General features: G+C 42.8%; 1 protein-coding gene across 2 annotated transcripts in view; it reads left to right on the plus strand.

The window, feature by feature from the left end:
• Window positions 1–20,995, plus strand: part of LOC130180655 (protein jagged-2-like) — a 53,156-nt gene that overhangs the window by 24,201 nt on the left and 7,960 nt on the right. The window contains exons 4-23 of one of the 2 annotated variants that reach the window (XM_056394305.1): window positions 1,259–1,513; window positions 2,100–2,160; window positions 6,997–7,127; window positions 7,767–7,886; window positions 8,006–8,119; window positions 8,327–8,440; window positions 10,409–10,525; window positions 11,525–11,571; window positions 12,552–12,725; window positions 12,849–12,999; window positions 13,141–13,305; window positions 13,691–13,804; window positions 14,469–14,582; window positions 15,136–15,249; window positions 15,411–15,527; window positions 16,022–16,049; window positions 18,268–18,353; window positions 19,049–19,162; window positions 19,317–19,432; window positions 19,550–19,810. In XM_056394305.1, the coding sequence (XP_056250280.1) occupies window positions 1,259–1,513; window positions 2,100–2,160; window positions 6,997–7,127; window positions 7,767–7,886; window positions 8,006–8,119; window positions 8,327–8,440; window positions 10,409–10,525; window positions 11,525–11,571; window positions 12,552–12,725; window positions 12,849–12,999; window positions 13,141–13,305; window positions 13,691–13,804; window positions 14,469–14,582; window positions 15,136–15,249; window positions 15,411–15,527; window positions 16,022–16,049; window positions 18,268–18,353; window positions 19,049–19,162; window positions 19,317–19,432; window positions 19,550–19,810 (2,513 nt within the window). The remainder of the gene's footprint in view (window positions 1–1,258; window positions 1,514–2,099; window positions 2,161–6,996; window positions 7,128–7,766; window positions 7,887–8,005; window positions 8,120–8,326; window positions 8,441–10,408; window positions 10,526–11,524; window positions 11,572–12,551; window positions 12,726–12,848; window positions 13,000–13,140; window positions 13,306–13,690; window positions 13,805–14,468; window positions 14,583–15,135; window positions 15,250–15,410; window positions 15,528–16,021; window positions 16,050–18,267; window positions 18,354–19,048; window positions 19,163–19,316; window positions 19,433–19,549; window positions 19,811–20,995) is intronic. The other variant, XM_056394306.1, reaches the window with a different exon arrangement.

Raw genomic sequence — 20,995 nt, forward strand, 5'->3', positions numbered from 1 at the left:
CTCTTATTATTTCCGGCCTGGCTCCGATGAAGTCGGGCTGGATATCCTGAGAGGGGGAGTGGGGTGGGGGGGGGTGGGGGGCCCAGAAAAGCATTTCACCAAGCAGGAAAACTGAAAAAGCATTTCGGTTATCAAGCCCTCGCAGACCTCGCTCCTACACCCTCTGTTTGTGCTTGCTTAATTTTCCTATTCTTTCCTGCTTTTTCCTCTACTTTTTTTTTCTTCTTCCACATTCTTGGTGGAACAGAGGGAAGTTGACCAGAGGTTACACCTTCCCTCTGATCTGTGCTAATGCCAGGCATTCTTCGACGCCTCGTGGACTCGCTAATCGAGCTGAACACCGGGTTGTTGGGTCAAATCCCGCAACCGGAATCAGCCCTGCTCCCTGGAATGTCATTGAGAATTTTTGTTATTTTGACTTTTTCTATCTAACTGACCCAAATTCTTGACCTGTTGAGTGTTGGGGTTTTTTTTTTTTCTGTTTGGCTGAAAAAGTAGTTGACTAGTCATTTGACTCCAACAGTGATTGTTTATATATGTACAGAATCTCTGCATTCACTTATGCTGCAAACGTTAGCCTACCTGCTTACTAGCTTACTACCTGGAGTAGCAACACTAATGTTAGCGTAATATCCGAGGCTGAGGACGTTTCATTAGCTTACCTTATCATGAGCTAATTTTCTGAGGTAACAGGTTATGGTAGTAAAAGTGCCGTTGAGACTGAAACTGCCACTGTATGGTAAACCTCCTCTGGTTTAGACTTATGTTAGCATTAGCATTAACGTAAGCAGCTCCAGCAACCTCAGCCAAACACATTACGTTTTTAAACAAGTCGGCTGAAAACAGTCAGAGACAGTCTTTTCAACCAACTCACAGAGCTAGCATTAGCTCATTTAGCTAGCTAGCTACGGCTGATAAAGTTGTAATTTCAGCCTGCAAAATTGAGGATTGGCAGCTAGAAATGAGAAACCACTTTTGTATTCTTCTGATTGAAATGGAGGACCTATTTTTTCATACATCATTATCAAGAAAATCACTCTGATGTCTGACATGTTGTGAGGTGAAGTGATTATAATAATCCACTGTTTAATCGTTGAACATAATCTTTAATTGCATCTGTTGTTTGCCTTTAGACTAACAATGTAAGGAATATCTGACAGTATTACCCACACCAGTGTTGTAGTGCATTGTCTTATTTCTATTGTCTAACATGTTTGCATTGATTTTTTTTTTTTTTTTTTTTAAATCTTTTGTCCAGGTGAGGAGCTGCTGATTGAGCGCAGCATCCATAAAGGGATGATCAGTCCGGGAGAGGAGAAGCACATGGTGGAGTACAAAACCTTGACCGCCAGACTCGAGTACCACATCCGTGTGCGCTGCGACGAACACTACTATGGAAGCAAATGCAACAAAGTTTGCCGTCCCCGCGACGACTACTTTGGCCACTATGTGTGTGATCAGCTTGGAAACAGAGGCTGCATGGAGGGCTGGACTGGGGCCGACTGCAAAACAGGTGAGGGAAGATGTCAGTCGTGCTGTAAACACATGCAGTAACACACAGGCCAACATGAAAGAGGATTAATAAGTAACTAACTAAAGTTAACTAACTATTTAATAATATGTTATGTTTTATTTTGTGACTCATCCTACTACCTTTTAAATATCTTTTATCTATTACTGTACTACTGTCCACAAAAACACAAATACACAAAAAAAAAAACATTCCACACTTAAAATTCCTGTGATCAAATGGACACAGATTTCTTAGTCTGCTCTTCCTTATCACCCTTTCCAGAAAATAAATTGGAAGTTCACTGAAGTTCATGTGTCAAAGTGTCAATTAGCAAGAATTCAAAGAATGTTTGGAAACTCTCGTGGCTGCTGGAGACACCTTCAGCTTTCTGACAATGACTTTGACAGCAAACATGAAACACAGGAAATTAGATTTTAATGATTGAAACCACAGTGCAAGACAAAAATCCAGACACAATTCTTCATCACACTTTTAAATATTCTCCTGAACGGATGATTCTGTTTTAGATTTTTGGACAGGAACTAATAAAAACATGTCACTTTCTGTCTCTTTTCTTTCCCCTAAGCCATCTGCAAACAAGGATGCAGCGTCCTGCATGGGTCGTGCAGCTGGCCGGGGGAATGCAAGTAAGTCGCCTCCACTTTTGTTTTTGTTTGTTTGTTCCACTTTGTTCACCTTTACAGTGCAGCTGCCAAGTGATGTAAAATATGATCTTGTTTGGATGGAAAACTTCTGGAAGAGCTTAATGAGGATACCAGTGGTGACACAACGGAGTGACGAGAGCAAGAGGGGGGAGTTGTTGATAACATACCAAGCACCACTCTACCTCCCCCATCGTAGTTTTGTAAAGTGCCCCCCCTATACCTCCACCTCCATCCCTCAGCTCCACTCTGATCCACAAGCCATTGTTCTGCTTCCTGTCCTGAAGCTGGCCTGCTCCTGCCCGCACACACAGAGAGAGAGAGAGAGAGAGAGAGATTGTTTTTTGCTATGTTTCCTCCCTCGTCCTCCACCAGCAGCAAAGAGGCAATGTGCCCCCCAGTCCCACCCCTCGTTAATGTCTGCAGCCCACATCATCTCTTCCTATCCTGGGCCTTGTTATGGCTGGCACTCGCCTGTTGGGAAGTGTGGGTTCCCCCCACCCAGGGGTGACGAAAAAGTCATCAACTGTAAATGAATGATGTTCAACACAATAAGGAAAGCAAGTTTATTTATGTTGTTCACAAGGCAGCTCAAAGTGCTTTACATTATCCATTAAAGCATGAAAGCTTATGTTAAGGACACTTTCACTTTCCCTCACTCACCCACCCTATAGAAGTGTAATATGGCCGCACAGTGGACTACCAGCAGGCGAGTGTTGTAGCAGCTCTGTAACGGGGAGAGGAGGCAGCAGAGAGACATTTAGATTTGATTACATGTGGAGCTGAACTGTGCATTTGGACACAGTGGATCACGAGTGCTTTAAAAAGCCAAACTGAGCAGAGATGGAGCTGGAAGAGGAGAGGGAGATGAGGGTTTTATACTGAAACAGGTTTGATTTAATTAAGAAACTAAAAAAACTAAATTAAACTGACATTTCTTATTGGAAATGGCCCGAGGATAGGAAGGGACAGAAACACCCTGGAATGTGCCTCAACATGTGATTTTGAGCTATCAGTAACACACACACAAACACACACACACACACACACACACACACACACACACACACACACACACACACACACACACACACACACTGCTGAGAAACTGGAAGACTGATGCAGATTTGCACTGACAGAATAAAAGCTTTCTTCTGGTTGATTTGCAGTGGATAGCCCGCATTAATCAAAACTCAAATTCTTAAAAAAAAATCGAATTAAAATCATCAGTTTAAATGATTCGACTAAACTTTTAAAGATAGCAAACAGAAAGTCTTAAATTAATTGAATATTGGGTGAATCACTTCTCAAGCACGATCATTGATTATTGGATATATGACTATAAATTTCACTCCAAACCTTGGAAATCATATAAACCCAAAGTCCATTTACTGGTTCTTTTGGGGCTTTCATCTTCATAGAGGTCATCAGTAGATGGAGTTCGTTAGTTCTCATGGAGATGGCCGAACTGTAAAGTATCAAACTTCAGCCATGTGACAACAGGTAGGGCGGCAGTGTTGTAACACCTGTGTTAGTCTGTGGTGTCAGAGCTGATAGAGACAGAAATACAGAAACAAAACACAAGTTGTAATAACCCTGAGTTTTCCTTTAGGTAAACAATACCACTAAAGAAATAAGGGCACATGTGAAGCCAGAAATAGAAAGGGTGTAAAAAATGAACTGGGAGAAACAGAGAGCGAGAGAGAGAGAGAGTGAAGGGTTAAAGACAGAGAAAAGCACGGAGCGACAGAAAGCGAGAGAAACAGGAAAAAAGGCGTCTCAGCCTGGCAGAAGAAAACTAAAAATGTGTGTTTGGTATCTTGTTTCTTACACACAGCGCATTCACAACCTACGCTCCCTCATGTGACACTACTAAACATGTAGCTAGGCAACAGTGGGCTAAGTCTGTCCGCTGGATTTGGGCGCGAGGCTCGCCTGTAAATAATTCAGTGGTACCACACACACACACACACACACACACACACACACACACACACACACACACACACACACACACGCACACACACTAACAGCCCCCTCTACCTCTACCCCTGCCCACCGTCCTGTCTTTTGGGTGTGGTTTGTCTGAGGGGCCGCAGCGGGGCGGGGGTTGTGGGCAAGGCGGGATATTTTCAGCTCAGGCTGGCCCCCGCGGCCCCCTCCATTGATGGAACGGCAGCAGCCCGGCGACGGGGTTTGTGGGTAATGCCACCCTTGGCCTGTGGCTGCCCGAAACCATTTCCCTGCTCTCCCACACTGCAGCCAGACAGACTGTCCACGCTGCCACCGCTGCTGCACGGCTGACAGTACGCAGGGCACCACCACTGACCGCAGCGCCGGACAACACCACATACTGTAGTAAACAATACACAGCACTGTCTCATACACACACACACACACACACACACACACACACACACACACACACACACACACAACTGGGCTTGACTTACCAAGCAAGATGAGATTAAAGTTGTTGCAGTCGTGCATCCAGTTAAAGACGTCTCGGCTTACAGATGGTACATGAAACATCATCACGTCTTGATGTGCATGTTTTAACATAACCTGAACTTTGTCTTGGCCTCATTTTTATTTTGTGAATCCTTGACAGTCACTGTGTGATTGATTAGAGCTCCACCCATGTAGGAATTCCAGGCACACAATAGATGTTTGAAAGGTGCCAAATCTGGACCAGATTAGAGACTCTCTTTTTATATGAGAGCACAAATGAATTCCTCTGCCTTTCATTAGGTATAACATTTCACCTATTCTGCAAACACTGTTTCTGCAAAGAGAATACATTTGTAATGCACTGCGTACCATTCAATCCTCTGTATTGGGCAGGAGATGGAGCACGTGGTAAATAAAAAATATTATGATCATCGCTGTCAGCCTGTTAGAATGCAGATGTTAGCATTTAGCTCAGCCTCACAAAGGCTATAGCATGGCGGTAGACCCCAACATCTATATGTTTTGTGATGTCATATGTTCCTTTGAGAAACAGAAACATTTTTTCTATAAAAGCTCTCCCATGCTAAATGTTTCTGGACTCCAGCACCCATAAGAAAAACTTTGAAAAAAAGTCAAAAATTTGATTTAAAACAGGAACTGATCAGATCAATAACTAAACCAGATTAGAAGTCTGATCACATTACTTTACCCCTCCTTTTATTTGACAGTTTCCACTCCTCTGTGCCACAGACACATTGGCTGACTCCAAAAAAGGAGTGCGGTTCAGTGCCCAGCCCGAGCAGCGTGGTGCCTCCAGTCTGTCACTGTCCACAGCCGCTCAGTGTACTACAGCACATTACAGTTCACTACAGAGCCGTATATCACTGCTGGTCAGAGGAGCGTTTGGTCGGCATCCATTTTGAAGTGTTTGTGAGCCGGAGTTGGGGGGAGGGTGTTGGTGGTGTTGGTGTTGGTGGCGGTGGTGGTGTTGGTGGTGGCGGAGGAGGGGGAGTGGGTTTGCTCCCTAAAATAGCCCCGACGGAGAAATGACAGGACAGGTGGGGCAAGGTTACCGCTGGCCTTGGAATAACAGAGTGCTGCCATAAACCAACAGATTAGCTAACCCTTCGCTGGCCTCCCCTTCGAGACGACTAACCCTCGTTCCACAAACCCGCCGCTCATTCCAAGTTTGACCTCGACCGAGCTCACGACACAGGAAGAGGTGCAGAGAAGAAGACACACGACACGGGAGGAAATACGACTGAAAAAAACAACAAAAAACTGCTTCTTTTCAAGTCAGTTTTGTCTGAGTCCTGAAAGTCTGTGCCTCCAAAATTAGTAGATTACCATAGTCCTCATAGTTAAGTGTAAACGTCTCAACTGTAAGAATTGAACATTTGTTATTGATCAGGAAATGTGTGATGGACGTTTAACATCTTTTTTAAATGAAATAATGAATGAAAATGATAGAGATGAATCAATAATGACAATAATCATTAGCTGCAGCCACGTTTCATATGAAAGGTTAAAAAATATTCAACATCAGTTACAGATCAATTATTTTCGAATGTGTCCATGTGCTGTAAGCAATATGATAGGACACACACTCACAAACACACGCATACCAACCACACTGTGCTGGAGCTGTGTGTCCTAAGATTATTGTCATCATTCACCTTGATTAAGACATTCTGTCTTTACAAATTACTGTTGTGACATTTAGCTGGAACTCAGTCGATGCTCTCCTGTGCTTTCTCCTCTCTCCTGTGCATTCTTCACGTTCGCCAGCGAACATTTAACTGGCACACCGCCCAACATGGAGCGCTCCTCGTGTGTTTTCATACATCGTGAAAGTATTAAATCACTCGTTCGTTATCACTATCACTGTTTTTCATGGCCCACCCCCCCCCCTGTGTTATTAAGTGCATCTGTGTGCACGATATTCCTGCAGGCGGGGGCTGTAAATAAGAACACGTTCTCAGTGAGCTTGTGAAATAAGAGGCATTTATTTCACCAAAACATCCACTCAGCCACTGTTGCACCCGCTGAACTCTGTTCTCTGTGCGCCGTTATTTGATTATCACTCACATAAGCACCGACAATAAAAAAAAATATGTAAAAGGTTCTGGATTCAACATTTTAAAGACGGCAGACATCTGTCTCCAGTTTTACAATGATCACAGTTTCACATCAGTTAAAAAAAGGAACAAAGGAAGAAATAAGGAAGAGAGGAAGGAAGGAAGGGAAAGAGAGAACAAACGAAAAATTAATAAAGAGGCAATAAAGTGGGAAGCAAACCAGGAATAAAGAGGGAAATGAACTAACTGTTGAACTGTAAAAACTAATCCCCCTCCCCTCTGTGTGTTGCAGGTGTAACTACGGCTGGCAGGGTCCCTTCTGTGACGAGTGTCTGCCGTACCCCGGCTGTGTTCACGGCACCTGTAACGAGCCCTGGCAGTGCACCTGTGAGAAGAACTGGGGCGGTCTGCTCTGTGACAAAGGTCAGACCCAGAGCGTGTTTTTGTGTCACGTGCTAGTTTACACTGTTTTTACGTGAAAAATGGTTGTTAAAAAGTCACCTGATGTCTGCATCATGTGGTTGAAATGAACTTGTCGTTGAGTCTATAAGATAACTCATGATTGATCTGTGTATTTAAAGGGCCACACCAGTGTTTTAGCTTCCTGAATGTGTTTTTTCCTAGAGCCTAGAGCCGAAGTACATTCAAACATCTGTATGATTTTCACAACAATCAACAGCTTCCATTAAATGTTTGTGATTTTCAACAAATGGGCTGAAACATGGAAAATCCCTGATATGGTCCTTTATAGCTTGATTCTCCTTGCAACACATGAGTCACATGAGGACACAGTGCAATTGGTCAAGATGCAGGGACCTAAGGTAGAAATTACATTTGCTGTAAATATATATTCTTACATTGTGTTCCATGTAACCCGCAATCAGATGTTTTTGGAAGAAAAAAAACAAAACACAATGAAATCAAGCCTGTGACGAGTCGTTTTCTATGGCTGTTGTGTTTTAGACGTCAAAGCGGCACAGAGCTGCAGGATCATGAGAGACGAAAGCTTCTAGCTGATATTTACAAACAGTGTAGGTTGAATCAGTTTCTGTTGCTGTGCAGATCTGAACTACTGTGGGACCAACCGGCCCTGTAAGAATGGAGGGACGTGCATGAACACAGAGCCAGACGAGTACAACTGCGCCTGTCCAGACGGCTACTCTGGCAAGAACTGTGAGATCGGTGAGTCTGGGAACCAGGTGCAAAATCTGGGTTTTCGTGCCACGGCGTGTTTATCAGCATGTTTATCAGCATGAAGATTTTTGAAAATTCCTGTTTTTCTTTTAAATCTTTCTCTCTAGCGGAGCACGCCTGTGTGTCTAACCCCTGTGCCAACGGAGGGACGTGCCATGAAGTCCCATCAGGCTTTGAGTGTCACTGTCCAGCGGGCTGGTCTGGGCCGACCTGTGCTAAAGGTGAGAGGCTCGAAACTACTCCGAAGTCCAGTTCAGTCTTCCACAGATGATGTGACATTTTTCTCTCTGTTTATGTTTGGCAAGTGTGAATTTGTCACTGCAGGACACATTAAATCTGCACATATAGTAAACTGCAGACAGAAAGATTTATTTACTTACTCTTGATGTGACTGTGATGATTTAACATCAGTCCTGTTTATATTTCAGACACGGATGAATGTGCCTCCAGCCCCTGTGCTCAGGGCGGGACCTGCATCGACATGGAGAACGGATTCAAATGCCTCTGTCCTCCACAGTGGACAGGCAAGACCTGCCAGATAGGTGCGTCTCTAAGTCTAATTAAGCACTGAACTGTTAATTAATGCAATGTAAAGGAAGAGTCATTTGAGAAGTCTCGTTTTTTCCAATTTAAATGTAGAGCATTTTGGAGGGACGTTTGGAAATGTATATAATATTCTGATTCATGTAACTGTTGCATGTTGGGTGATATTTTGCTGTGATGAAGCTGGTGTGTTTCCCTGTGTGATGCACCTACAGTGAATGCCCTGCGTCCAGATTCATTTCAGGAATCCATCTGCTTGCAGAGTTGCAGCATATCTGGCTGTTTGTTTATCCTGCCGTGTCGCTTAACCAGTAGTATTACTGCAGGAGGGTCACTAATTCTAAATTAGTGTGTGTGTGTGTTTGTGTGTGTGTGTATACGCATGCCCAACAGAGATACTCGCTGGGTATCATCTGCAACTCGAGCCAGGTGACTTGAGTAAAGCTAAAAATAACCTCCCGCCTGGCAACTGCTAGCCTTGGGACCAAATATACTCCGCCGGGGGGTTATCTTTGGCTCCAGACTGGGCGTGACAGGGGGAGTATGTACACTACGGTGAGGCGGCACCGCAGCATAGCGGAGCCCTCACCCTCTTTGACTTCAGCCAGGAAACACTTTATAACCTGTAAACATGTGTGTGGAGCATCTGAAATGCAGTGGCTTGTGTTACGGATTCTGTTCTTCTCAGAGTGCTCCCCCTTTCAGGAAGCCGGGTTTTACCTGGAACAGAGCGAGACGAGGAGGTGGGGTGGCTGTAGTGGGGGAGGTTGGGTTTTTGGAAAAGGGTTCAGGGTGTTTAATTTCAGCAGGCCAACAGGTGCCGCTTACCTCCTGGGAGTAGTATTAATGCACTGTGTCGGTTTATAGTGAGCAAGGCAGCATGGCGGGCGCGGCGAGCGCTGCCTCTGAAACTGACCACTTGGAATGCCGCAGGTTGGCCTTCAGGGAATGCCATAGAGAGACATTATCCCTGAGGAGGGGGGTGGGTGAAGATAGAGCATGGGGTGGGTGGGTGGGTGGAAAGCTGTGGAAGAAATGAAACCCTTTCCGGCATGAACTTCACCCTGTAAATGTTCTGGCAATTTTACATGTTTGAAAAAGACCCCGAGTCGTTTACTCATAAAAGTCATGAAAACCGTAACTGAATCCAGTCACATTAACAGAGGCTACAGCACACACAAGGTTAAATATGCATATTAGAGACATTAATGACCACACTTTAATACATTTCTCATTTAGTTATATTTTCTAATGCACAAGGGATAAAATAAATGCAATAACCATTGAAATACTGTGAATGAACCAATTTTAATATGCAGAAATGTTGTTCTGACCTCAGGAAAGAATATTTTAAAAATGCGTCTTTGTAAAGGATTGTTTTACCTAATGAAGAAGAAGAAGAAAAGGGGAAAATATTGGGATTAAATGAAAACCAGAGACTCAAATTTCGTCAGTTGTAACTATGATAAACAAACTAAAACCAACAGCTGAAATCCAACTCTCTTATCTACTTCTGAAATTGTTCAATGACAAGTGAGAAACATGCAAATACCCCCTCAGTACTGATGTGGTGCTCGTAAATCAAAGCACAAAAAAACAAAATAAGTTTTGAATTCCATTGCTGATGCAGCCATTAAAATATCATATGAGCATTGCAGCTCTTAGCTTAACAGTCTTTATGGAACATTTCTGTAACAGAGAACAGTTTGTTTTAAAGCCCAAAGGCCACTTTTGTAACAGGTGGATGAAGCCAGCAACACGACAGATTCAGTGTCTGAAAGGGGCTTTAGTCATCAACAGTCGCTCCCTCGAGTCAGAGACAGAGCTCAGAGAAAGCCGACAAATCTCTGGCCGTAATTTCATCGTGTTGTACGACATTGAAGCTGCTCTTGGTGACGGGGCTTCTGAGCAGGTTCTCAACGCTCTCACTCATTCTCTCTCTGTGTCTCTCGTGTCCATTTTTGCAGACATGTTTGAGTGTACGGGGATCAAGCCTTGCCTCAATGCTTACTCTTGCAAAAACTTGATTGGTGGATATCTCTGTGCCTGCTTTCCTGGATGGGTGGGCAAGAACTGTGACATCAGTTAGTATCAATTCAGCAGATCATTAGTCTTCAGCCTCTTTTCACCCACTGTAGCAGTATTAGAGCCAAAGCCCTGCCCTCCCTGCTGGCTAGCTTCTGTCCCACTAGCCTCTGTAGCTCATGTTTCTAATGTTAGCTACAACATATTCATGGTGTTTTCGTTCCATATTCTAAGATATTATAGCTATTATACTCAACAGTCACGTTTAAATAATTAATCACTTTAACAAAAAAAAAAATGCTTAAAAATTTTGTTAAATTTTGCTAGTACAGTAGTAAATAGTTGTTTATCTTATCGCTCCCGTAGCATGCTAATTCTGTTGTTGTTGAATTAGCAAAACAATCCTAGCGTTTTCTTGTTCAAATATAACTTTGCGCTACAGTTGCAAGCACTAGCTTGAAATATGGACAGAAAACCACAGACACATTTGTTACTACAGCCGCATGAGGCTGCTAGCATGCTAATGGTTGAGACTGGAGGAATTTATGTTGTTTGTTTTGGTTAATATGGCAAATTGTTCAGTAGCAGATTCTCATTTATGTCATAAAACACAAGAAAAAATTAAAGAAAGAGCAATTAAAGAAACCATCTATTGGAAAACACATGATGTTACTGGTGCTAATGGGAGAAAATCTAGCTAAACAACCGGGCTGAGCTTCGGATCTGCATTCACTCTCTTTTTCCGTACCTCTCCTATGGCTGTTTACACCTGCCACACCCTGGCTAACTCTTGTAAGACTAAAACCTTTTTAACTTCTGTTTAAAATGTGAGGGGTCGATTTGTCCTCTGCTTTCTGGTTTCATTGCATGTTCTCACAGCCCGTCTGCTCCTCTGAATGAGCTTCTAGCATTTCTTCCAGGCATGGGTCACTCCGCTTTGGTTTTTTTCAGCCTCTTTCCTGTAGTAGTTGCATGTTTACAGCACCAATGCATTTTACCGCCTCCCAGTTTCACAAAATAAATATGTGACGCTTTCACTGTGATTGATTTCTCCTCAGACGTGAACAGCTGCCACGGACAGTGTCAAAACGGAGCCACTTGCAAGGTGAGAAGCTGAAAGGGTCTTTTTTTTTCTTTCTTTTTAGCTTTCAACAACAGAGGTCTTTATTTTATTTATATAATTATTTAATGCAACATGACACAGCAGTGAAGTAATGGAACAAGATTATTGCTGATCATCAAAGTGCCTGTCAGAACATAAAAGAAGATGCTCAAGGGCATTTTGGTTTTAAAATACTGGTTACCAACTTGTACTGAAAAAAAGTGTTTTTTTTTTTTTTCTTTTCTAATATTAGTGAATAATTATAAAATAAAATACAGGAGAAATACCAGCCTGGTTTCCTTATACAGCTTCTTTTATCTGTGTGTAAAAATGCAAAAGAAGCTGTCAGCAATATTTGACACAAATACTGACACAACAACCTGAATCAGTGTTGAAAACTAAAACAACATCCAGTCATTCATTGATTTTTGACCCAAATGTCCGAAATAATAATACAAATATTATTTCAATGAGCCATATTATTACGTTGGAAAAACTGCACGTGTTGATAGACATTGGATGTTTATTGATTGAACAGTAACCCTTGTACATGAGGCAGTGTTTCTACTTTTTGCAGGAATTTGTGAAATCCTATAATTTCATACAGTTAGATCTTGCAGTTGCAATTGTTATAGCTCCCGTTATCCTCGCATGTCTCTGCAGCTTAGTGTTGAAGTTTTAAATATGGCAGAAACTTACAAATATTTTCTTTGATGATTAATAAACTGTTGATTATATAATTTATATTTATATTTTTTGTTTTGTGCAACCAATTGTACAAAAAAGAGTTTCCACTTAAACTGATAGAAACTAAAACATAATGTTATTTTAATAGTTATCAGATAGACATTTCTGGATGGTGCTTCCTCAAAGACTCAGAACACTTTGTCACACTCACTCACTTTGACACTTAAAGGAATAAATCGGGAGCTCTGACACGTTGATGACTGTTGTTGCTGATTTCTTGTCTTGTCTTGTGCCAGGAGGTGGCCAGAGGCTATCACTGTGTTTGCCAGCCAGGATTCGTGGGCCGTCACTGTGAGGTTCAGAGGAACCGCTGCTCCAGCAGCCCATGTAGGAACGGGGGCCGCTGCCACGCCCTGCTGGACGGATTCATGTGTGAATGCCCCCAAGGCTTCGCTGGTACAACCTGTGAGGTGAGGATTAAATCCAGCTAGTAAAGTACATGGTAAAAAAAAAAAAAAAAGACAGTGTGATGCTTCTATCGCAGCTATATTTGTGGTGAAAACATTTCTTAACTTTCTGTTTTCCCTCTGAAGGTGCAAAACGACCCTTGCAGCCCAAACCCTTGTCACAACAAGGCCCAGTGCCACAGCCTGATGGGAGACTTCTACTGCAGCTGCCCAGATGACTACGAGGGCAAAACCTGTTCAGAGCTCAAGGACCACTGCAAGACTAACCAGTGTCAAGGTACCACAGCATCTGGAGAACCCTTTGTACAGATACTTTTAACTTGACCTGTTGGAAGATGGAGTCACCACAACGTATTACCCTGCTGATAATCTCTTTTCCACCTTTTAATTTATTTATTTTTATTTTTTTACCCCAAAGTGATTGATAGTTGCACAGTTGCCGTGGCAACCAACGACACCCAAAAGAGGGTATGGCACATCTCATCCAATGTGTGCGGACCCCACGGCCGCTGCATCAGCCAGCCTGCGGGGAACTTCAGCTGCTCTTGTGAGCCGGGATTCACTGGCACCTACTGCCATGAGAGTGAGTCATTATTAGCCCGACACACACACACACACACACACACACACATACAGACTATATTTATCATCAGTTACCATCACTGGGAACCACATGATTCTTACGGTAATTCACACTCCTGTTTCACTAATCATCACTGTCTTAGATTAGTTTATAGCAGACAGGGGAAAAAACACAAGAAGGAAATCCAGAGGAGAACATGAGCAGGGAATTGCTGCCACAGACATTATTGTGTCTGCCGAGAAATTGTTCACATCAGATTACTTTTCAGTTTTTGTTTTTGAATGCTTTTCAGATTTTTGTACTCAAACAAACATGCTCTTTTTTTTCCAAAGAAACACATTTATGACTCAGCATATGTAAATATCTATCTCCACTTTCTCTGCAGACATTAATGACTGTGCATCATCCCCCTGTAAGAACGGAGGCACTTGCATCGATGGGATCAACTCCTTCCAGTGTTTCTGCCCAGATGGCTGGGAGGGCAGTCTCTGCGATGTTGGTGAGTGTGTGTGTGGGTGTGTGTGGGTGTGGATGTGGGTGTGTGGTTGTGTTGAAGGGAAGAGGGGTTTTCATGGTTCAGTGTGAGCAACAGCACAGGTACACAGTTCTCATGAGTCACGTAACCTGACATAATCCATCCTCGGGCCAAAAGGAGAACCATGGGAATGATCAGCAGTCTGAGAATCTAGTGGATGACAATGGAGGGTTTGTTTGTGAGATGAAGGCAAGTGGAAAAATGTGGTAACTTCACCAGCTGACAGATTCTATCTGTGTTGGGAGCTTATGTCATTGGCGAGTGTGCACATTTGCAGATGACACTGTGACTTATATTATTCTACATATAGTAGTAGCATACCTACATTAATATTTCTAGGGAGAGCTGCTCCAAAAGCAAAAAATAATAAACGAGAATAATCAACCATTTTGAGACCAAATTAAATATTTAATCAAAATCTCTGATTACACTGATTTACATGATCCTTCATTCATGACTGCAGCGTGAACATCAGCACAAAGGAGGTGTGATTCTTTGATTCTGTTTAACTTTATAAGAGTGTGAGTTATTCTCCTGCTTCCAGACCATCCAGGTGATAAAATCAATATAGAATCAATATCTAAACGAACCTGTTACTGTGCTGACTCGTCGTTTGACTTTGTTCCAGATGTGAATGAGTGCAACAGAAACCCCTGTCAGAACGGAGGCCAGTGTGTCGACCTGCTCAACGACTTCTACTGCAACTGTGTGGACAACTGGAAAGGAAAGACCTGCCACTCACGTAAGTCGATATGAGTGTGTGAAAGACTGTAAAGAAATCTGTGACTGTAAGTTTATGTGTAAAAAAACAAAAAAGTGATAGAAAATGGAGGAAATATACATATGTGCATGCTAAATGCTTAAATCTACACTTTTGAGAATTAAAGCACTCAATCTAAGGAAGAACCTGAAATCAGTGGATCAAAAATCATTAATTATTAGAGAAAGTAAATGATTTTAAGCTGGAATTGTACCAAAAACTATGTTGATTGTTATCAATGAGCTAAAAAGTCAGAGCAAAGAAAAGCTCAAGCAGAGCCCAAGACACTGATGAGTGGCGTCTTTGTCTTCACTTTCCCTCTTCTCCAACATGTCAGGTCTTATGTTTTTTAACTGCCTCAGCCTCTTAATCTTCTATCTGAGGCATGGTGCCCTCACTGGCTGCTGTGCAGGCTTGTTCTCCCGTCTCTGAACTCTGCTTTGTAGCTGAAGTAATCGCTACTTAACACTGGCGCTGAGTCAAGTGTTTGAAATCTCTTTTTTTTTTTTCTTTTTCCCATGCTGCCTCGGTCCAGGTGAGAGCCAGTGCGACTCCACTACCTGCAGTAATGGAGGGACGTGTTACGACCACGGAGACTCCTTCCTGTGCAGCTGCCCCTCAGGCTGGGGTGGCAGCACCTGCAACACAGGTCAGGCACACACTGCACTCTAATTACACTGTTATGACTCTGGTAATAACAGTGTAATAATATGATGTGATATTACCCCGTAACGACCTGTCAGACTCAGGTACGCCAGACCAGAGCGCAGATCTCCCACGATGTTCAGCCATTATTTTTTCTTTTTGTAGCCAAGAACAGCACATGCGACTCGGGGCCGTGCGAGAACGGAGGGACGTGTGTCGGCGGAGGAGACACCTTCACCTGCATCTGCAAGGACGGCTGGGAAGGACCCACCTGTGCACAGAGTAGGTCACTGAGCCATGTTCAGCACAGTTGTATGATGGTAGAGTTGGTTGTGCGAGCGTCACTAAATACTATTGACAGTTTAGTACTTTATCCATTTAATCTGATATAATCACCTCGGCCGACTTCATATCCTTGTTATTTTGTGCCGATTATGACTTGGATGTTGACGTGAGTGTTATTCACAGGCTGGGAACTAATAAGAACAGTAACTTCGATATGACATGAATGCAGCATTAGAAAAACTTCACTTATTTGACAGTAATAAAGGTAAATGCAAAACTATAATAATACTAAGTAATAAAAGCTTAAAAAGGAGAAATGAGAGACTAAGACGACCAACTGTCCTGAAGAACTGCTGCAGTGTATGAATAAATGCTTTTTTGCTTGTGGAACAGCAGGAATAATTTTATTCCTTTATAATTAAGTACATTTATTATATAACTGGAAACAGGAAAGGATCTGATACTGATTGTCTGCTTTTTCTCTCTTGCAGATGTCGATGACTGCAACCCACATCCATGGTAAGACAGATTTCTTTTCATTATCCCACTGAAAACTTTCTGCCACTTTTTGGTCACTGTTGCTTGTGCATTATGTTCATGTCTGTGTAGAAAGTGGCTTCAAACGTCTCTCGACACAGAAGGGCAGTTATATCTCTTCATTTCTTACTTTTAAAATGGCTTCACTTTTTGTCAGCTTAGTTTTTTTATTTTTATTTAATTGGCATATTTTGGTGCTACAAATAGTAGAGTTTCACCTATAAAAATCTGCTTATATTGTCAAAGTTTTTATTAATCTCTTCTCGGGATCTCGGGAACTGATTCCACTCCGGTGGTCTGGACCGGAGCCATAAATCCTACAAACTGTTTACTGCTGGGTGTGGCAGCTTTCATCCTCACCTTCACTCTCAATAATTCAGAAACATCAGCTCTAGTTGACATTTGCATCTTTCCTGAGACACTCTGGGTTCACTCCAACCTGAGACGAAGTGTTTTAACTTGAAACAGAGCGGTGGAGCAGCTACAGGGTTTCCCACTGACTCTCACACAGCAGCAAATCTGATTTCATACTCTGGATTTTCTCATTAAAGACTGTGGATGTTGAGGTGTGAGTGCAGATGTATGTACTTGAATTCATATATGTTTTGATTACCTATATGTTTATTGTTTGATAGTCTGAAACTGTGGCTTTATTTTTTTATTTTTATCTGAATGTGTTTGTGGAAAAAATGCAAAACATTCCCTGATTTTTGCTTCTCAAATGTGAGAATTTGCTGCTTTATTCTGATTTATATCATTTTAAATTAAAAATCTTTTAGTTTTGAGCTGTTAGTCGGACAAAACGAGACATTTAAAGACTTTTTGATCATTGACAAAATTACCGCAAAAACACACAAGTGGGAAAGAAAATCAGGGCGGTGCATCCACTGACAGCCTCTCTGGATCAGAGAGGCTACCCTGGACAAAAGCCTCCCCCCTTCCTCCCCCTCTTCTGTCCTCCTCACCCTCCTCTACAATGACTGACAGGTGGATTAGTGGTGGTTTTGGTTTTGGTTTTTCAGAGGAGGTGGAAGGAGGGGGTGAGTGTGAAGAGACGCCCCCTCTCGCCATTCACCGGCCTCGACCTGGGGGTAGCTGTGAAGAGTGGAGGTGTTGGGTGGGTGGGGGGCTCAGTATGTGGTCAGGGGGGATTTACATATGAAGTCTGGACATTAGCTCCAGCCTGCTGCCAATCAGAGTCTCGGAGAGAACATGGGACAAACACTCACCTCAGTGGGTTAAAAACAGACCCATAATGCCTTGCAGACACTTGTATAGCAGATGTAGATGTACTAAATGTATAGTGTTTGTGTTTATGTTAAAAAATATGATTATAGATTTTGTTAGAACTAAACCAGGACAGCACCAGTGGTATATAAACCAGTGGTAATATTTTAGTTTGCGGTTTCTTTACTTTCCTAATAATTTCCTACAGAGCTGATTTCTTCAGAAGCTCTCTGCAGGATTACGTCATGTTGCAGTTATTATAGTGAAATTTAGAAATAGTACATCTCCTTCTATAACCGAATTTCTGTGAAAATGTAATGCAAGATACTAGTTGCACAGAAAAAAGAAGTTGTGTTGGAGAATTTGTGACAGTGGTGAAACTTCCTAGTGAATTACAATACGAGACGCCTTTTAACGAAATATTAGAAAATGAGGGAACATAAACCATCTGAGTGGAGTTCACGTCATGCAGCTCCGTGTGCAGGAGGGGACGCAGTCACATGTGTCTTTGTTCCAGGACTAAATTGGAGATATAAGTACATAGTTACCGTGTAAAAACGATGATCTTTTCTCTTTTACAAAATTATTGATTTGTGAAAATAAAATCAGGCCTGTATGGTGTTACATATTTAATCCATATGATGGACAAATGCTGTCATCTCCTCCATTGTAATTTCTATCAATGCATTTAAAGTTGGGCTCTCCCTTCTTTTCACCAGCAACCAGCAGTATATTCATTAAGTATTTATGTCTTTTCACCACTCTTGAGACATAAATCCAAAATAGACATTTTTACATTTTCACAGGAGACGTCAAATAATGTCGAGGAATTTGCCAAATGTGTCACTTTCCAGATGCAGCTCACCTGAAGTCACTGATTTACAGTTTTAGAAAAGCCCGACTGCAGCGAGAAGGAAAAAGATTTTTGTTTTTCAGTTTCATCCATGTGTTTCTCTCTGTGTTTTCTCTGCAGCTACAACGGCGGCATCTGTGTCGACGGCGTGAACTGGTTTCGCTGCGAATGCGCCCCAGGATTCGCCGGACCGGACTGCCGCATCAGTGAGTCCCTGGGAACCGGAGGGGAGGCGTGTGGAGGGGTCAGGTGGGCGGGGGGTCAGAGGTGAAAGGGCGCAGCGGGGGAGCGTGAGTCAATTGTTTCAGGGCGACAGATTAGGAAGCCCCTTTTAGGAAGCCGGTCTTAACCTCTCCCCTCTGCGCTGAGCCGAGGTCAGAGCTGAGGCTCGTCAGACGGGTCAGTGCGCTCTCCCGTGGCCTTCTGGGAGAAATCTCTTCAGAAAAGCCCTTTCAGAACCGGAGTGTTATCCATTTGAAGTGTCTCAAATCAAACCGGTAGAAGCCCATTGTGCACGAAGTGATTCTCTGGATTCCATTGCTTACTGAGGATATTTAAATCTAACATTCAAATCACTGAGAGCTCAGGTTTTTTCTCAGCTAACGTGAAGTTGTGGAGGGAGAAAGACTCGAAGGAGAAATCAACAGTGCGAGGAAGACGCAAAGAGATTCCTCTGCTCCTGAAAAGATACTAATGCTTTTCTAGACGCCTCTTTTTTAATAACTCAAGATTTAAGATTTGAAGCACAAGAATTTATCTGGAAATTCTACTGACAGAAATTTCCTGACGATCAGAAAGAGATCATAGTTTTTACCCTTGGACCTCATGTCCTTTCAAAATAAGATCCCAAAAGTTAATAACTCTCTAAATACTGCATGTATTCTGTGGTTTTGTTTTTCAGACATAGATGAGTGTCAGTCGTCTCCTTGTGCTGAAGGTTCAACCTGCATGGACGAAATCAACGGCTACCGCTGCGTTTGTCCTCCAGGCCACGCGGGACCGCGCTGTCAAGAGTGTGAGTAATGGAAAAGGTTTTTTTTCTAAGGCTCTTCTAAAATGACTTCACTCTAAAACACCACTATCAATCAGCTGTATGATGTTGGTGGATCTGCAGCTGTATGCTGGTTGAGTAAATATGGAGGCTTCATAACATCTCCTGTTTTCTCCAGTCATCGGACTCGGGAAGTCGTGTCGTCACGCTGACCTGCAGTTTCCTCACGGCAGCCGGTGGGACGAGGAGTGTAACACCTGCCAGTGTGTCAACGGATACGTTCACTGCTCTAAGGTCAGCCTCACAGGGATGACTGATAATATACATAGCCGATTTAATTCGCCCAATAACATAGAAGATGTTATGAAAACAAAGTGACGGCAGTAAGTGATCGAGTCCATGCTCTTCCAGGTGAGGTGCGGTCGTCGGCCGTGTCTCCTGCCAAAGGCTCTTCCTCCTGCGGACGCCAACCCTCCGTCCTGCCCCGGAGGTCACGAGTGTGTGGAGCATCAGTTCCTCACCTGCTTCTCGCCACCCTGCCACCAGTGGGGCGTGTGCTCAAACCCGGACCCACCCACACCTCTGCACACCCGGTGTGAGCCAAACAGTGGTTACCTGGACAACAACTGCGCTCGCATCACACTCATCTTCAAAAAGGACAAAGTGCCACAGGTGAGGGACTGTTTTCTCGTAGATAAAGTTTAATGTTCAACACTTTTCTGTGGTTTATATCAAACACTTGAATATTTTTGGGTTTGTGTCTGGTAGACACAGTTTTTTTTTACATTTTATACAAAAAAATTGAGCAAATAGCTTCAATCATCCAAAACTGAAATGTTCTGATTAAGCTCCTCAATTTCCCAGAGTGAAAATCTGTGGTTTTACACAGCAGTCACAGTGTTTGACAGTTTATAATTCTTCCTTCTCCTTGGGCAATAAAAACGAAAATGCAGGAAATTTAAAAGAGGAAAAAATGGCTAAAATGGCTCCAGCAATAAAAAATGATGGGTGGCACACTCTGCTTCAAATAGTAATACAGCATTCAAGACATGAATTTTGTGGTTTCAGTCTTCTATATCAAAGCAAGACTTTTAATTCAGAGGGTGTAGCGCTGTTGTAAATCAAGGGACAGACGTTTCTCCAGCCCTGATATCCCTGCTGTGAGTTTGTGTGTTTGAGTCCGTGCGAGTTCTCAGTGGGAGAAAAGTTTGAAATAAGGCTGCGGAGACGGTTTGAAAACCACCAACCGGCCTCTTTTACCCAGTCATCAAGTTATTTTTCATCCCTGTTGATGTGTCGTGTCATAACAAAACATTTGAAATCATTTTATTCCCACCCTGCATTGTTAACGTTCGATAATTGTTTGAATTATCGAATGTTAACAATCCGGAGTGGGAGGAAAATGATCTCAGATGTCTTGTTGCTCGAATCTTCCACCGCAAACGCTCACATTATGCTCTGCTGTGCACTCAGGAGAGTACGTTTTGGCTCTTTTGTTCTGACAGTCTGACAGTGCGACAGTGTGTGATATATCATCATATTGCCCAACCCGACCATGTAACTTCTTCATAAAGACATTTGTAGGTTTAGCTTGTCCTCTCCCACATGAGTCATCTAGGAAAGAAAAGCGGTAAAGTTTTAGAGTGGGTTCTTATCTTATCTTGAAATAAAAAACTCCAGGAAAAGTTTTTTCGTTGTATTTTGTTTCTTTCTACGGAATCATGAAACCTTACCTGGCATCTTGGAGCAGGTCTGAGTGAAGTTTAAGTAATGGAAATTCATCTGTTCCTGATACTGATCTGAAATCTGTGCCCCCGCTGATTCTGATTGGCTGGCTAGGAGGAATTAGAAAGAGAT

The sequence above is a fragment of the Seriola aureovittata genome, chromosome 13 (genome assembly GCF_021018895.1).
Source record: "Seriola aureovittata isolate HTS-2021-v1 ecotype China chromosome 13, ASM2101889v1, whole genome shotgun sequence".
NCBI classification, from domain to species: domain Eukaryota; kingdom Metazoa; phylum Chordata; class Actinopteri; order Carangiformes; family Carangidae; genus Seriola; species Seriola aureovittata.